The following is a 17741-nucleotide window of genomic DNA, read 5'->3' as shown; positions in this document are numbered from 1 at the left end:
CTCGGAAATCTGCCTTGCTCTTCGCTCCCTTGGTCAAAGAACATCTCTTTCCAGAAGAGTTGATCAGGGATAGAGTTGATCAGGGATACTGCTTCTTCCCTCAAGAAGAAGTCGACCAATGACCTACTTGCCCAGTCCTTCAAGAAGCCACAGCCGACAACAGCAGCCCCGACCAAGTCGACATCTCCTCTTCAACCCGTTTGAGGGGGCAAGTCTCATCCTTACCACAGACCCAGGACCAACCTGCACCCCCCCTACAAGTCCAAGTCCAGATCTTCTTCCAAACCCAACACCAAGTGAGTCCTCTTTCCTTTGCCCAACAGTAGGAGCCAGGCTGCAGCTTTTTTGGAGGGAATGGGCTCGTCGCGATGCGGAAGCTTGGGTTGTCCAAGTTCTTTGCTTTGGTTATGCAGTTCCCTTTAGAGAATCTCCACCTCTGACTTGCAAGCCTCTTCCATTGTCCGCTTACTCTCCAGGATCAGACAAATTTCTTGCCCTGAGTCTGGAAGTAGAAGCTCTTCTCCTCAAATCAGCGATGGAGGAAGTTCAAGATCCGTCGTCGCCAGGGTTCTACAATTGCCTCTTCGTAGTTACCAAGACCTCAGGCGGTTGGAGACTGGTTTTAGATGTCAGCGCCCTCAACCAGTTCGTGTCCAAGACGAAGTTCGCTATGGAGACCCCTCAGTCCGTTCTATCGTCTCTTCGGAGGGGGGACCGGATGGTCTCTCTGGACATGGAGGACGCGTACTTACACATCCCCATCCATCAGGATTTGAGGAAGTTCCTTCGCTTCATGTTCCAAGGCAGAGTCTTCCAATTCAAAGCGATGTGCTGTGGACTCTCAACAGCCCCTCAAGTCTTCACACCAGTCCTCGCCCCACTGGGCAAATGGCTACATCTGTTGGGTGTAAATGTGTCCCTTTATCTGGATGACTGGCTTCTCCGTTCCTCCTCGGAAAGTCAGTGCTTAGAGGACCTAAGGAGGATACTCACTTTGACAAGCAATCTGGGACTCATCATCAACCTGCCAAAGTCGCAACTAATTCCCAGTCAGAGTATTCTCTATTTGGGGGTGTCTCTGAACTCTAGTTTTTCGGGCTTTTCTCTCCCCGAAAAGAGTACAGAGCTGTCTCCAAACCGTCCGACACTTCAAGAGCCGAAGGGAATGCTTGGCCCAGGAGTGGAAGAGTCTACTAGGGACCTTGTCATCGGTGGAGAAGTTCGTGAGACTGGGTCGCCTCCACCTGAGACCTTTTCAGTTCTTCCTGGAACAAGTTTGGTCCAGGAACTCTCCTCTTTCCCAGACTTTTATCATCACGAAGCTATCAAACAAGATCTTCATTGGTGGCTGTCGGAGGAGAGACTCCTAGAAGGCCTGAATCTTTCTCCTCCCATCCCCACTCTACAATTCTTCTCCGACGCATCGGACGTTGGTTGGGGAGCCCTGCTGGAAGGTTCCAAGGTATCAAGACACTGGTCGGAATCCCAGAAGGCTCTCCACATCAATCACAAAGAGCTTCTGGCTATTCACCTGGGTCTCCTGGCTTTTTCGGACAGAATCAAGGGCCAGACTGTGGCCATTCATACGGACAACACCACGGCACTAGCTTACATCCGCAAGCGAGGCGGCACCCATTCATTCTCCCTGTACCAACTTACGAGGGAACTCCTCCTTTGGGCAAACTCGCTACCAGTTTCCATTGTTCCAAGATTTGTCCAAGGGAAATGCAATGTCTTAGTGGACGAGCTCAGCAGGAGAAATCAGGTTCTTCCTTCAGAATGGACCCTGGACCAGCTAGTATGCAACGCTCTGTGGAAGTTATGGGGAACTCCGATGGTCGATCTTTTCGCCTCCTCAAGGAACCATCGTCTTCCCCTGTTTTGTTCGCCGGTTCCGGATCCACAGGCTTGGTCAGTGGATGCGATGCTGCTCGATTGGTCGGACCTAGACCTTTACGCCTTTCCCCCCTTTGGGATGATAAGGCAAGTCATCAACAAGGTGATGAACCACCAGAACGTCTCCATGACTCTGATTGCCCCGTTCTGGCCAAGGAAGGAGTGGTTTCCGGACCTAGTCAGCCTCCTTCAGGACTACCCGAGGTCTCTTCCATTAAAGAAGCATCTTCCCAAACAGCCCCACTGACCAGAGGCAGTACCTTCCTGCAGTAGCTCCTTTACGAGGTAAGGATCACAAGCAGTATTTTATACTGCTATATGGACTGAATTACTTGCTTATCTGGATTGGTTCTATCTAATCCATGCCCTCCTCCTTCAATAGCAAGTCAGCTATCATAATTGTTAGGTAATCGTTATGGTAAAAATGAGATTTTTATAATAAAATTAGGCTTTACTATACTTACCTAACAATTATGTATCATAACCCACCCTTCCTCCCCTCAGGTGGATAGTGTGGCAGGCACAGAAATTGACTTACCAGTACATGATCCTTGGGACTACCGAGCGGGATGGCGGTGGATGGGGACACCAGTTACCGGCAATTGCAGTACAATCGCGCGCAATTTAAAAGCGCTGTCGTTAGGAACTGATCAGCTATCATAACTGTTAAGTAAGTATGGTAAAACTTAATTTTATTATAAAAATCTCATTTCTTCAGGAGGCAACAGGTACTGTTTATGGTGTCCCATAAGAGTAAATCCACTTTTCATGTCTCATGTCTTCCTATGCCACAAGTGCTTCATTTCTCCTGCCTCCGTTGCTACAAGTGCTTGAAGAGAAATTCAGTACGGGTCAGTTAACACTAAAATGCCAGTGTTTGACTTGGTCAAGAAGGAATTACTGTACTGTATATATGTGGTAGTTTGAATGCTTAGTCATGAAAAAATTTTCCTTTCTAGGCTATTGGTGGTTTAAAAGGTAGTCATGGAAAATTTTCCTTTCCCAGATTTCTATAATATTTTCTGATCTTGGATATTATCTGTAAAGATACTGTAATCAGAAGCATGAAATAAAAACATTCCATGAAGGTTTTCTTTAAACAATTAAAAATTACACCTTTTTAAATCAATTTGTATTTTTCATAGCTACCAAATCTGCAGTCTTAACATTAGGATAAACTTCTGGTGCCAGCTGGAAACCAGTAAAAAACAATGGGAATTGTTTATGCAAGGAATTGGTGGCATCTGGCATCAGTCATGGGGATAAGGGAGGAAGTGGACAGCGACCTAATCTCCAACCATGTTATTATTTAGTTTTCTTCCAGCCCAGGGTTAACTAAAAGATGGGTGGCTAGAGGTGAGCAGTAAATGTCAAGACCGCAGTTTTGTTTATTTAACAAATTGATTTTAAAACTGGTCATTTGTTCAAACAAACCTGGGTTGTAACATTAGGATAGACTCACTTTTGGTGAGAGGTAATAAAATTTTGAACCAACTTGAGGTTCAGCACACCTGGTCACACTTCCTGGATAAGAGAATTCAAAGGAATGAGACCCAAGCCTCTGACTTGTTAGCAGATGGGTATCTAACAGTCAGACTAGTGGGCTAAAAAAATACAATGCAGAGATTCATTGCATGGGAGGATAAACTAAGGTAGCTACCTAGATGTGTTTGTTATTGTTCCTCTCTCTCCTTGCTAGAGAGAGGCAGGGCTTGCTACTGAAAGGTATATTCGTGTAGAATATTAAATACTCTAACAGTAAGGCAACTTCACTCGCCAGTATCTACCAGCTCCAGCGTATGATGGATCAGTCGTCTTACCGCCCGTAGGTAGAGAAGAAAGGGGAAAGAGAAAAGGAAGAAGACCAGCTATCTCAGTCATTCTCACTTTCATACTATCATCTTAGGCAAGATACAAACTGTCCCTCTAGGACACTGGTCTATCATTGGTCTCCCCCACAAATGAAAAACAGAGTCCACTATATCCTGATGCAGAGACCACTACATCCCCAGGTTCTGACCCCAACGACTTAGCTTGTCAGCCATTACATTCCTCTTGCCTAGAATGTACCTGGCCGTGACATCCACCGAGTTGACGTGACACTAGGCGCCCCCCCCCCTTGTTTGTTCCCATATGCTACCACTGTAGTGTTGTCTGACATTAGAACAATTTGCCCTGTCACCCTTTTCTGAAACTCCTGAAGTGCTAGGAAGGCTGCTTTCAACTCCAGCACGTTGATGTGAAGTTGCCTGTCCTGAGGACTCTGCACTCTGGTAATCAGATCTTCTAGATGTCCTCCCCAACCCTTGTAAGAGGCATCTGAGAACAGGAGAAGCTCAGGGAGAGGTGTATGAAGAGGCACTCCCATTGTCAGGTTGTCGATGTTCAACCACCACAGAAGGTTGCTTCTTACCCCTGTCAAAAGAGGGACCTGAAGCTGAGGAGAGTCCCCTGCTGGGGACCAAAATTCTTTCAGCCTCCATTGAAGGGATCGAAGATGTAGACGGCCATGAGGAACCAGTCTCTCCAGTGACGTCAAAAGGCCTAGAACTACTTGCCACTACTGTTCTGGTTGTTTCTGTTCGGACAGGAAGGAGGGAGCCACTGTCCTGAACTTCTTGATCCTTAGGTCTGATGGGAAACTCTCAATGAGGCTGTGTCTGTGATGATTCCCAAGCAAAGAATCCTTTGACTGGGCTGGAGATTGGACTTTTCCAAATTTATCACATCACCTAAGCCACGGCAAAATTGGAGAAGACGGACCTATCTCGAGTTAGCTTCTCCTGAGAGTTTGCTAAAACCAGCTAGTCGTTGAGATATCTTAGGAGGCTAATCCCATATGCATGGCCCCATGTCGACACTAAGGTGAAAACTCTTGTGAACACCTGGTGAGCTGTTGTTTTGAAGCAAAGGACTTTGAGCTGGAACACCAATACTCCAAGAATGAAGCGAAGAAACTGCCAGGAGGAGGGATGTGAGCATGTAGTCGTTGTTTCTGACAGCTGCTAGGACTGTTTGAGGAGTCTCCATCCTGAACTTGGTCTTCGTGATGAAGTTCAAAGTTGAAAGGTCTATCACTAGTCTCCAATCACCAGTGGCTTTTGAGACTAGAAAGACTCTGCTGTAAAAACCTGGGGAAGGATACTACTTGCTCTACTGCTCCTTTCTCTATCATCTTCCTCACTTTTGGAGAGCTAGGTGCTTTGGAGAGCCCTGGGCGTAAGTGAGCTGAAGGAGGGGGGAGGGGCAAAGTTGAAAGGTAGTAGATATCCTGCCCGAAGAATGTCTACCACCCACGGCTCTGCCCCGAAATGCTGCCACGTAACCCAATGGCTCGCCAGGCATCCCCACCTGGTGGCAAGGAGTGGGGAGGTACGCCCACTCTGTGTCTGCTTCCTCTGGCCCTGCCTCTAGCTCCTCTTCCGGGCCTGGAAGAGTGGGACTGAAAGGGACGTTGCTGGGAAGGTTTTTTCGCTACTGATGAAGCAGGTTGAGAAGGCTTGCTTGCAGGAGCTATCTTGAAGGCTTGTTGGGAGGAGGTTGTGGTTTCTGTCTTGGGGCGTTAAAAGTGAGAGAGGCCAGCTGATATTGTCAATGTTTGCTGAACGAGACGGCCGTTATTATCAGCTCGATGCCGATCAATAGCCTTCTCTAGCTGATCCCTAGGGAAAAGCAGCTGGGAGTCTAAGATTCCTCAAGGATAGCAAGGAGTCAACGTCGACAGATCGAGCCAACTTGGTGAGGGCTGCGTCTCTCCTCATTAGCAATAGATCAGCCAATAGGTTAGCACTCAAGTGGGAAGGTACGAAATGGCCTTAGCACCAGATTGTAGCAACCTGATGCAAGACACACTGTTAGCTGTATTTCTTAATGAAGAAGAAGAAATTCTGGCTACTGCTGGCGACCACAAATCGAGCCAAGAGACAGTCTGGAAGCAGGAGAGGCAGTCAACTCCAAAGCTGCTGCTTCTTGAAAAGTAAGGAAAGACCTTCTGCCCTAACCTGACCCAGGGCAAGTCCCAGCTTTAACCAAACGACATCAGGGGTTGACTTGTCTGTTTAGAAGAGGCACAAGAGTTGCATAAAACCTTCTATGGCAAGGAAGTGGAGGAGGGAGAAGCTTGAATGGCCTGCTGGAAAGAGGAGTTATATCCTGGCCCGAAATCAAGGAATGGACTCGATTTAGGACGGAGTCTGCATGGTCGAGCAGGGTAACTCAAAGAAGTTTTATAGTCCTCCTGCACTCCTAGCAAAGCTTCTATGCCTGTAGGGACAACTGCAGAAGGAGCCACAGCTTTCTTGGAAAGATTATTGAACTCACGAGTGAGATCAACCTCTGCATAGGAAGTATAAAAACTCTTGATTCTCCATATCCTCTGCTTCCTGGTCACGAAGATCCCTGTCTGCCTCTTCTAATGAATCCAAAAGGTACCAGGGCATAATATCTATCAGGCCCTAACACTTTTGCGGGAGTTGGAACGTCTTTTGATGTAGTGGGACGTGAAGTGTCTCGATCACTGGTTCGAGACGCAGAAATTCTCCTCTTGCACAATGGACGTGCATCATCCTGCGGCCTGGAAGGGCTAGACATTCCCCAGTTATCAGTGGAGGTTCCATTCCCAACTGTGTGATGATAACTGAAAATCAACGAATATCAGCGCCCATAAGCTGTTATGTGGATGTCGGCGGCGATCTTTGGTTATTGTCGCATATTGGTGCCGAAAATCTAGTTATCGTCGCTGAAAATCCAGTTATTGTTGTTGCTAGACAAGCGCAGTAAAACTGGATCACCAATAACCGAGGCCACTGATGACCAGGGACTGCCTGTACTGTAGTAATGTCTGCGGCCGCAGGAGGATGAACGTTGGCCGTGGTCTCTCCTTGGAGATCGTGATGAGGAATATCGTCAAGGTGAAGAACAGCAAGTTTGCATGCCTGACTCACCTGATTTAGAACCGCAGCTGTTTCCATCCACATGGCCATGCCTATCTACACGTCCACGTCCATGAGAATCGGGAAATCACGATTTTTCTTGGGCAAATGTGACTTGGAACGAAGTAAAGACAGACGTCCTGAAGGCCGAGGACTAACTGGACTTCTGGAACAACAGTCGTGGGAATGAGAATGTAAAAGAACATCCCTAGTAGCATGTGAAGGAGAACAATGAGGAGACAACTTCCGGGACGAGAACACAGATGCGGATGTAACACAGACGTGGACGTGACGAACTCTGGACGTGTGAGGGTAGAACTGTAGAAGAATCCACCACTCAGGATTTCTTGATTGGAGCTTTGTTGTCTTTTCTCCGGACTTGCACAGGACAAACTGGGTAGACAGAATCACTGTAGCTTTCCTCTCAGAACGAGATTCTTGAAGATGAGAGGCGGATAGACGAGGCACATCACCAATGGGAACACATACACGTACGGGAGAGCCAAGGACATGGTCTGAAGACGACAGAGAAATGTAGATGGTCCTTTGAAAGCTTCCTGGGGCGAGGATCAGCGATGAAGTCTTTAATCCTCCAACGTCTGAAGAATGAACAGGAGGAGAAGACGAAGAGGACAAGGAGGATCTACATCATTTCTTCTTCAGAACACGTCCGTACTTCTCTCAAAAGACAGAGTTGACTGTCAAACACGGCCTGAATGTGAGAGTCTACAGACGGAGCAGCAGCAGATGACTTGTTCATTATAGAAACTGATGACAGCTGCGACGTCACTGGAGCAGACAAACTCTGTACAGGAGCTGGGATAGCCGTTGGTACGGAAACTGTCATGGCGCCTGAGCAGGAAACCCAAGAAGCTGTAGCCTTAACGGGAGGCGAACCAAAAGATACGTTGGAAGGTCTAATGGCAACGTACCAGGGGGAACAGCACGAGAACCAGCAGAATAAAGGCCGGGAGGGCTGGGAACTGCCATGGCAGCCGACACTGGAAAGCGAGAAGACGTATTAGTGGAATAATGAGCCATCTAAGGTTGGTACCCCTGATAGGCCCAAATGTCAGAAATCTTCTGCGCATCCGAACCTGAAACAGACAAACAAAATGGTGCTGCCTCCACCCGTGGGTGGGGGAGAGGGATGACAACCTTTCCACCCAAGAAAGAGGGGACAGCATTGGGAAATAAATCTCCTGACCCCTCTCCCAAAACTTTCAAGGACAAGGCAATGGAAGAGTGGGAAGGGGTAAAATCTTCCAAGGAAGAAGCAGCAACTGGAGGTGGTCTGGGCAAGGGAGAAGCAGAACACTGAGGAGCTTGAGAAACGTCCATCGAAGGAGGAGAGACCCTTCCGAAGATGGTGTCTCCAACTTCCTCTTATTCTGCTTCTTTTTGGCAAGGATCCTCCATTGCTCAGGAGATCAAGAGCGACGCTCAGGACAAGGGTTGGTTACGTTATAAGAATTCGATCTTCATCTACTACAAGTAGAATGGGGATTGGTCACAAAGGAAGCAAGAAAACGTGAACAAGGGTAGTTTGCTACACTGGGACATGTCCTCTGAGGCTTAAGGGAATGCTTAGATGAGGTTTGGGATTGCATTATCAAAAGCCAAAGCACACACACCCAAAACACAGTCTATCACTACAACACAAAAATCTCAGACAAATGAAACACAGGCAAGGAAGGAAAAAGCTGGCCTTAGGGAGGAGAGGGAAAAGTACTTCTTCCTCTAAAGGCGGTAAGAAGAAAACTAAATACGTCACAGGGTTGGAGATTAGGTCGCCGTCCGCTTCCTTCCTTATCCCCATGACTGATGCCAGATGTCACCAATTCCTTGCATAAACAATTCCTATTGTTTTTTACTGGTTTCCAGCTGGCACCAGAAGATATCCTAATGTTAAAACCCAGGTTTGTTCCGCATATGAACAATGAGAAAGTAAATAACTTTCCAAACCTTCAAAAGTTTTAGCATACAGTATTAAGCTAGTTTTTTATTATACTGTATCAATATTTCCTTTTAATTTTAATTAAGAGAAACATGCATAATACAGAGATTTTGTGCTGAAGAAAAATTTTGTACCTGATAAATCGCTACATGCTGAAGAAAAATTTTTGTATATGATAGATCACTACATCTTATTGTTGACAACAGCTTTCCATTGTCCTATCAGAACACACAATGGCAAAAATCTCTTTTTAACTAAATGATATGTCAGTTATTTCTTTTTCATTTTAAATGTATTTCTTTTACATTTGTGGAAAAATCTATGCATGTAAGCTGTACTCCTCCTCTAGCATACACCCAAATGTTGTACAATAATATACTGTATATGATTCCAAGGCTTTCCAAACTAAACTTAGTCTAATAGACATACAGTACAATAAAATTGAAGGTAAGCTCAATGAAGTAGCCAAAGTCTGAAACAGCATCATCCTTGTAGCTTAGAATGAAAAAATACCAAATTAACTATTAGTGGTTTGCCCCCAATATGCTTGTTAGTTTTTCAAACTCTGCATGTCCTCTCTTAAAATGGAACAAAGACATGCTTCTTCCTCATACACTGCCAAAAATATAATGCAAGCTTGCAATGTTATTCAGCATGCAGTATCTATATAAGCAGGAAATACAATTTTTGGATCACATTATCTGGAATACTATAATTACAATAATACATACTTTGCTTTCTGAATAAAATTCATAACTAAATGGATTTATATTACCACCCTCCCAGTCAGTATCTACATGAAAATATTTACTGGAAAACAATGGGTTAAGGACAAAATTTGAATTCCAAATAAAAAAAATACTGGTTAATTAAAACAAATTTACTATTTCTACAAAATTACAGACTTAAAAATATGCCAGTTTATGAAAGTGGCAAGTTTTTGATTAAATTATTTTCTGTTAAACTGGAAGATTAAAATACCTGGGATTTTCGCTAGTAGTACTTTTTCAATCATTTCAATCATAATATTATATGATTTAATAAATGTTCAGTTTAACAAATATCACAGATGTAAACAAAATGAGAAAAGACTAACAATTGTTTTATCTACAGATAAATTATAACTGCTAACAACTAAATACATTTTCTTAATTTTCCTGACAGCTGCACTGTAGCCAAAAGAGGTGTTCATTCAATGGAGACGGTTACTGGAAATATTCCTCGTTGTTCCTTCAGTAGCGGTTATCTTCACAGGTATAAAATGTGGGAGCCCTCAGCAGTGCGCATCAGAACATACAACATATGCATAATTAGGACATGATAACAATACATGAGTTGAGGACCTGCTCAACTTGTAAAATGCATCCATTTCTGATTACACACACTACTTAATGTAAATTATCACAGCCAAAGCTCTTCATACAGGGAGAACTATTATGTAACTTGAAATATTTGGAGGAAGCAGAGCTTGTGGTTGTTAGACCCCAACTCCAGTTGTGTTGATCTTGTTGGCGTTGTTGTTTAAACCCACATCTGAGGACCCTTGACCGATGGAGTTGGTGTGTTGTAGTCTTCTTCAATGTCCGAGCCCAGGTACGCCTCGTTAAATGATGCCTACAAATCCAGTGTATTTATATACCCTTCAGTCTAGTGTATGACATATGTTCTTAACAATGCCCACCACCGTATTTTTCCACTAGGACATCTAAACCATGCACACCTACACTGTGCACTGTTACTGATTTTCACAACACAAGCTCTTCATAATTTTTCTTCCTAAATTTAACCATCACCCATAATTTTGCAAGGATTTTCTAAAATAATCATGCAGTCACCTTATGATTGTTAGTTATTTGCACTTTATTCTGGAATATAAACAGTTTTTGGATTTTTTCATTGTAGACAGTGTTAAAAAGAATAAAAGCTAGATTCAAAACCCATGCAGCAAGATGGCATGAAAGAAATTATGCATTATTTGACAGGTACAAATCATTATCATATTTGACAGAAGATTTTGACACAACAATTAAATGTGATGCTAAAATTATTATATGAAAAGGTGCAGAAATGAGCAAGCACATTTAAGCCAATAAATAACAGTGTAAAACAAGAATATTTTATTTTGTGACAAACCACTTGCAGAAATAAAATATGAGTAATGCTTTCATGTCCACTTCTGTATCCTTGTAGCATGATAACCTTTTCTCCCACACATGTTAATAAAATAAAGCTACAAGTAAGCCATGAATACTTAGTTCACCATCAGTAATTGTATATTACAAATGTGTAATTTGAAAACCTTAGTTACTCTACAAAATAATGAAGCATAGGCTGTCCTTAACAACATGCAATCTTTAATCACTGAAAGCATTAGAAGTGTTATATTTCAGTCATGTTTTAATATTTTACACATGCAGAAAGCGTGCATTCACAGTAACATTTTAAATACATTTCCTATTCCTTAAATACTGTACAAACATATTTTACAACTGCTAAAGTGCTCAGTCAGACAGAATGCTAACCAAAAACTTGATCATTAATAGGCAAAGGAGGTCTCCAGTCTCCTGTGAAATTAATCCTCATTGGAGGGTGCCATCTTCCTTTCCATAGTGGTTTCCTACCTCTGCAAGCTGAAGAAGGTAGTTGAATTATAATTTTGATGGGAAATAAATTCCTTGTTGAGTATTCTAGCCCAATTTGATGAGTATTTAAGAAGTTGAAATACCTTCAAAATCTGTCCTTTCATAAAGAGGTTTAAAAATATGTGGCTTATCGTTATAGGTAGAATATGTGTAACTCACTATAGGTAGAATATGTGTAACTCACTATAAACAAGACTGTTCCTATAATAATACCTGTTTAATGAAATAATCAATGAGTAAAGGGACAAAAGTAAAAAGAGTGCTGAAAAAGGGACAGTGAATGCCTGCTAGTCTTAATTCCATCAGTTACAACTTAATCAATAACAAATGAGCTAGTTTACTTGAGGAGTAGCAGAAGATGAATTCCCAGTTGACTGCATAAAACTACAGTGCAGCAGTGAGAAAACTGAGTAATGGACCCAGCTTCATCAGCAATGATTTTAGCCAGCACTGAGCCAGCTATTTTATGAGGAACAGAAAAAAAAATTCCCACCTGAATGCAGTAAACTATAGAAATGAAGAGAAAATGACAATGCACCAGTTTCATAAGTACAGTCAACCCCTGCCTATTTGCAGTTCAGGATTCGTGGCTTCACCTATTCGCGGATTTTCCTGTGGAACTGACCACTGAATTATTCGCGAAAAATTCTGTAATTCACGGATTTTACTGTATTTTCATGACTAAATATATTTTTATGGTAAAATATGATTTACTAATTTTCAAATATTATTAAAGTAAACACAGCAAACTATCAATAAAATGTAACCACAGCAAACTATCAATAAAATGTATTTGTTTTTCAATGCATATTAACTTCCAAGTGTTTCCCCACACTGTAAAAAGAAAATGGGACTGCTTCAATACTGTATGAAAGAAAATGGATGTACTTGAAAATAGGGGTAACTTGAATAGTTTTCACATAGCTGTAAGCCATATATTTTAAAGGGTAATGTTGTAACATGACTTTGTAAGCCATATATTTTGAAGGGTAATGTTGTAACATGACTTTTATATTAAATGTTCTGGATGATAGTTTAAGGTATATTCTGTGTAGGATGATAGTTTAAGGTATACATTTGGTGTTTTAACTATTAAAATAAGCAGTTATGAATGTTTTTTGAGGGGTCTGGTTTTTGAACTGTTTAAATAGCCAGTTATAAACATTTTTAAAGGGGGATGTCAAGTATTCACGGATTTTAGCTGATCACAGGTGTTTGTGGTCCCTATCCCCTCCAAATACCAGGGGTTGACTGTAATTACTGTATCTTATTAAAAGGCATAGTTCTTATATGAGAAGATTGGCTAGTCTCTCTCACAATCTTCACTATTTGACAGTCCAGTTGCATCAGTGGGCAATAAACCACTCGGTGGTTCTGTCAACCAAAAGAACATAGTGGCAGACAAATTGAGTCGCCAGAGTCAAGACTTGGGAACAGAGTAATCGTTGCACCAAGAAATGGCGGAAAGGCTGTTTCTCCTTTGGGGAACACCGATGGTGGATCTGTTCACCACCTGTTTCAACAGGAAACTGGAAGTATTTTTCTCAATAGTTCTGGACCCTTGGGCAGCAGAAGACGCCCTTCAACATCTGTGGGACAACATGGACATTTTATGCCTCTCCACCCTTTTGCCTGATTAACAGTGTCATGACCTCCTGGAACCTCAGGATGACTTTGGTAACTCCCTTGTGGCTGCATGCTGAGTGGTACCCCGACCTTCTAGCTCTGATAATAGAAGCTCTGAGAGAGACTCCTCCTTGGCACAATCTTCTTTGCCAACCCCAAGTCGGAAGATATCGTCAGTCAGTCAAGTCCCTATCTCTTCACGGTTAGAGACTATCCAGTATCTCCTGCGAGTGAGAGGCTTTTCTTGCAGAGCAGAGTCAGAGATGTCTGGATATCTCAGGAAATCGTCAAAAGCCATGTACCAGGGGAAGTGGTGTCGTCAACGGGGTTTCTCTCCGGTCGGAACTTCTATTCAGTGAGTAGCTGACTTCCTCATTTTCCTACGTAGGAAAAGCTCCTTTCTGTGTCAGCCATTAAGGGCTATAGGGCTGCTTAAGGACTAGCTCTTTCTTCGTCTGAAAGGAGTGGGTCTTTCTTCCTTATGGGAGATATCTATGCTCTTACAAAGTTTTGAGCAATCCTATCCACCTAGAGAACTCAAGCCTCCTAACTGGGATTTGACGCTGGTTCCTAACAGCCTTACTCACACCTCATATGAGCCTTTACGGGGTCCTTCAAATAGGGCTATAACCCTGAAAAATCATTAGCAACTTCCAAGTAAGAAGGGTCAGTATACCTCAGAGTCAGTATCTATCCAAAAGTCCTCAAGAGGAGCAACAGATTACCTAGATACCACTGCAATATGTTGACTGTCAATACAAATATTCTTGGTAAAATCATACCATATTGAACAAACATCTAAGCAAATATGGAGTGCTCAAGCCCCTCTCCACTCAGGTGAGACCAGGAAAAGCCAGGCAATGGGAACTCCATGGTGTCAGCGTACAGGAACCATGAGGGTGTGTGCTAATGAAATATCATGGCCCAAGTAAGGCTTGACCTATGAATCCACAGAAAGCGTATGTTTCAATCAAGTTACCACAACTATTTCAGCATGGCCCTTGGCTACCAGTGTTCTATATGATAATCTACAATGGCAACCTTATGTGACCCCTGTGGGTTAGAGTGGCCATGAAGAGATCCATGGGATAGTGTCAGAATAATTCCCATGCACCATCATTCAGTTCAGGATTTAATAAAATTTCTGATGGAATCTTCAATATATCAGGCAGGGTCAGCTCCATATATATAACATGTCTGACAATCTCAATTACAGCATCTGGTCATGATTGTCTTTTGGGGGTGAAATTGGTAGGTAACAAACTCCTTTCCTTTACACAACAAAACATCATGTATTGCACAAGAGTCCACATTCAGACCCATGGTCCATAATAGCTACTGTCATTGAGAAGTCTTCTCGCACAGCTTGATGATGAGTTGATAATGATTGAAGTGTATCAAGGAATACAATATATGACTTGTCAACTGTGTCTCTGAGAACAGCCATGAAACTTCTACGTTTCCTTCACAAACGTAAAGATTTTTTCCCCAACCTGCACAATATATGCAATGGAATATATCCAGTAATTGCATTTTTTCCTTCCCTTTTGCACATCAACCACAGTACTGTAATTATTCAACACTAAATACTACTTTTTTCATACAATCTTACCTTTTCTCATCAATGAACATGATGGATTTACTAAAATCAATATGTTCTATGGAAGATGATTCTTAAAGATAACTAACGACAATCAGCTGTTCTATGGAAGAGGATTCTTCAAGGAAAACTAAATACAACCAACTGTACTACTTAACCACCAGCTTCCTGCACAAATTGTTTTGATGACCAGTTTCAAGGAATCATAATTCTCATATCTAGATCCAGAGTCAGAAGTACCCGAGTTCATTTTATTATTAATATATCAAAACTAAATCAGATTCTTGTCAACAGGAATTCAGATCTGAATCAGTTTCTCCCAAGCAAACACCCAAACCTTGCTGTTCCATGCAGCAGGTGTTACTCATTTTGGGAATTTGACTCTTCATACTGTTTGTACCCAGATGTAGCTGATGCTTTCAGGTCAGTGTCTTCCCTTAAAATCATTGCAAAATATTCTGCAAACTGTTTATCTTTTCCTGGCCATAAGAAACAGGCTGCATACTTTTAATGTGAAGACTTCCTGGCTGCCTACTATCAAAGTTGGTGCTTACATTTATTCCATTACAACACAGTAAAGGATATTGCAAACAGGCAAGCTTGCTGTATGGGTTGTGAATGTCAGTCAGTTTTTCCCCATATTTACCATGTATATGCGCAGCAGTTCCCAGTCTACTAGCTCTTTCAACTTATTTAACTGTCTTGCTGTAACTTTATACTACTCTTAGGAATACATTTTTTTGGCCACTGAAACCATCATATATGCTACTGCGCTGAAGCCTTGTATGCTCTGGGATAACCATAGCAACCACAGATTCCACTGGAACAAGAAATACTTCTGCCTGCAAGTCATTCAGATGTCTTCACTGGTATTTCTGCTGGTGTCAAACATGGCAAACTGCAGAAATGAGAAAAATTGTAGGCTTGGAACTTTCATCTTCTACTGGGATTTATTTTACAGCTGGAAGTCTCTATCTATAACCAAGATAAAAGGATTTCACTACTTCGTCTCTCTCTCTCTCTCTCTCTTGCCCTCACTCTCCTCCAACTAGATCAGGCTTATCCTGATTAGTAAATCATGTTATGATTTTACACTTACAGTACTATGAAATTTAACTCAGCCTGGCATTTTGTTGTTCCTTCTAAACAAAGTAGCAGTAAGAAAGAGTAGCTGCAGCATGGGTGAAATGCAGATAGCTAGAGTACTGGTTAAAACAAAAAATTAAAACTGAGATTTTGAAGAAGTGTGACCATGGAATATAAAGATTTGCAGCTAGAGTACAATGGAACAATTCATCAAGGAATTGGTGGAGATATGCGGTATCATGAGGCTAACAATATACTAATCTCAAAGAGCAAGACAGTTGGACAGTTGGTCAGAAAGCAGCAGAAGTAAAAGGACAATAAAAATCATAGGATAGAAAAGACTTAAGAGAACACATTTCACATCTCACCCCATGAAGGGAAAAGTATAAATAAAATCACCCAATCCTAAGAAGTGAATAGTATACATAAAATCATGCGCACTGTAGGAATTACTTAAGGTTGTTTCCAGCATCCCTTCAGCCCCTAGCTGCAACCCCTTTCATTCCTTTTACTGTACTTCTTATATTCTCTTTCTTCCATCTCACTTTCCACTCCCTCCTAACAATTGATTCATAGTGCAACTGTGAGATTTTCCTCCCTTTCAACCTTTCAAACCTATCTGCTGTCAAGTTCCATTTCAGCGCTGAATGACCTCATAGGTATCAGCGCTTGGCCTTTGGCCTGAATTCTATACATGTATTCTATTCTAAATAAAATCATTGTGATAATGATAATGTGCAATGTTCCCTTACATTAGATATTTAGCACATGGACTCACGAGAAAAAAGTTATTACAGTGTTCAGTCAAAGCAAGCCAAGTAACTTGGAAAGGTTGTTCAACATTTCACAAATCCAAAAGTGCACTAAAAAGTTTCTCTTAGCTTTGCATAGATTTACTATTAGCAAAGCAAGTTAAAAATACTGTGAAGATGGTGCTATCCTTGGGATGAACATTTGACATGCCTCTTCCACTATCCCTTTATATACTAAGTAAATGGAGAACTGCCATAATACCCATACAGCAACTACCTAATTAACAAGATTAAATCAAGCACAATGTCACTGTGCCCTCTTCATCCAAAAAACATAAATTAAAGGGGGTGAAGGATACGGTATAGAAGAGCTAGCATATACATTTGCACATTTGCATCATATAAAATGCAAGACAGTAAAGATACTTGAAATATATTTGGTATGGAGATACAGTATTTGCTTGGGAGTTGGGACTTAGTAACTCAGTTCTTTGAAGGCTAGCACTACACCATACTGAGCAGTTTAGCATTAATAAAATAAGATGATTTTACTTTAACACATAAATAATATACATTGGATTGAAATAATAAAACTTATACCTATGCAGTTATATCTACAGTTGTGAACTACTATATCATACAACTAATAAGTTTAAATTTGGAAAACAGAACATTCAAAACATGAGCATCTTGTAATACTGATCATTAGCTAGCTACCTGACAATGTATCATCATTATAAAACTGTACCAGTAAGTTTAATAAAAAGGAAGAAGTACTATCTCTAATAATTACTTTTAGAAGTAGCTATTAGCTAATGTATCAGTTTTATTCAGCTTACTTTTTTGCAACTACACAACACAAGTCTACCAATCCGTGCTCTACTTCAAAATATTGTATATTGTTTGCAGTAAATCTGAAGAGCTATGATAGTGATCTACTCAAAACTGCTTTTGAATGTGCTCCACTAAAGTGTAAACTGATTAAACAGTGAATATTTAACCAATTTCAATGGACACCAGCATGGGAATAGCGAAAGAAGGAAATATAATGGTATAACAAGGAAGGAATATACTGTATTGAGTAATTTGTTATAAAACTAAAATAACTTAGTAAAGAGCATTTTTTGCAGAATAGGCAATTTATTAAAGCTGTTTTACTTTGAAAGGTACTGTACTTTGTACTGAATTACAATAACTGTTACAGGTACTAAACTGCAAAAGCACTTGAACTGAACAGTTGATCAAGTTGCC

General features: G+C 41.6%; 1 protein-coding gene across 19 annotated transcripts in view; it reads right to left on the bottom strand.

Annotated features, from left to right (window-relative positions):
- The window catches only part of Arms (Ankyrin repeat-rich membrane spanning), a 761760-nt gene that overhangs the window by 66602 nt on the left and 677417 nt on the right, over positions 1–17741 (bottom strand). For 2 of the 19 annotated variants that reach the window (XM_067103932.1, XM_067103933.1), the window contains one exon: positions 9650–10649. The exons of 13 other annotated variants lie outside the window; for them this stretch is intronic. In XM_067103932.1, coding sequence (XP_066960033.1) covers positions 10608–10649 — 42 coding nt within the window. In that variant the 3' untranslated portion in view covers positions 9650–10607. Of the gene's footprint in view, positions 1–9649; positions 11415–15369; positions 15551–17741 lie in introns of those variants that run through there. 4 more of the 19 variants (XM_067103928.1, XM_067103931.1, XM_067103929.1 and 1 more) reach the window with 3 other exon arrangements.

Source organism: Macrobrachium rosenbergii, chromosome 5 (genome assembly GCF_040412425.1).
Source record: "Macrobrachium rosenbergii isolate ZJJX-2024 chromosome 5, ASM4041242v1, whole genome shotgun sequence".
Taxonomy (NCBI): domain Eukaryota; kingdom Metazoa; phylum Arthropoda; class Malacostraca; order Decapoda; family Palaemonidae; genus Macrobrachium; species Macrobrachium rosenbergii.
The sequence above is the reverse complement of the archived record's forward strand: the minus strand, read 5'-3'. Positions and strand labels throughout refer to the sequence as shown.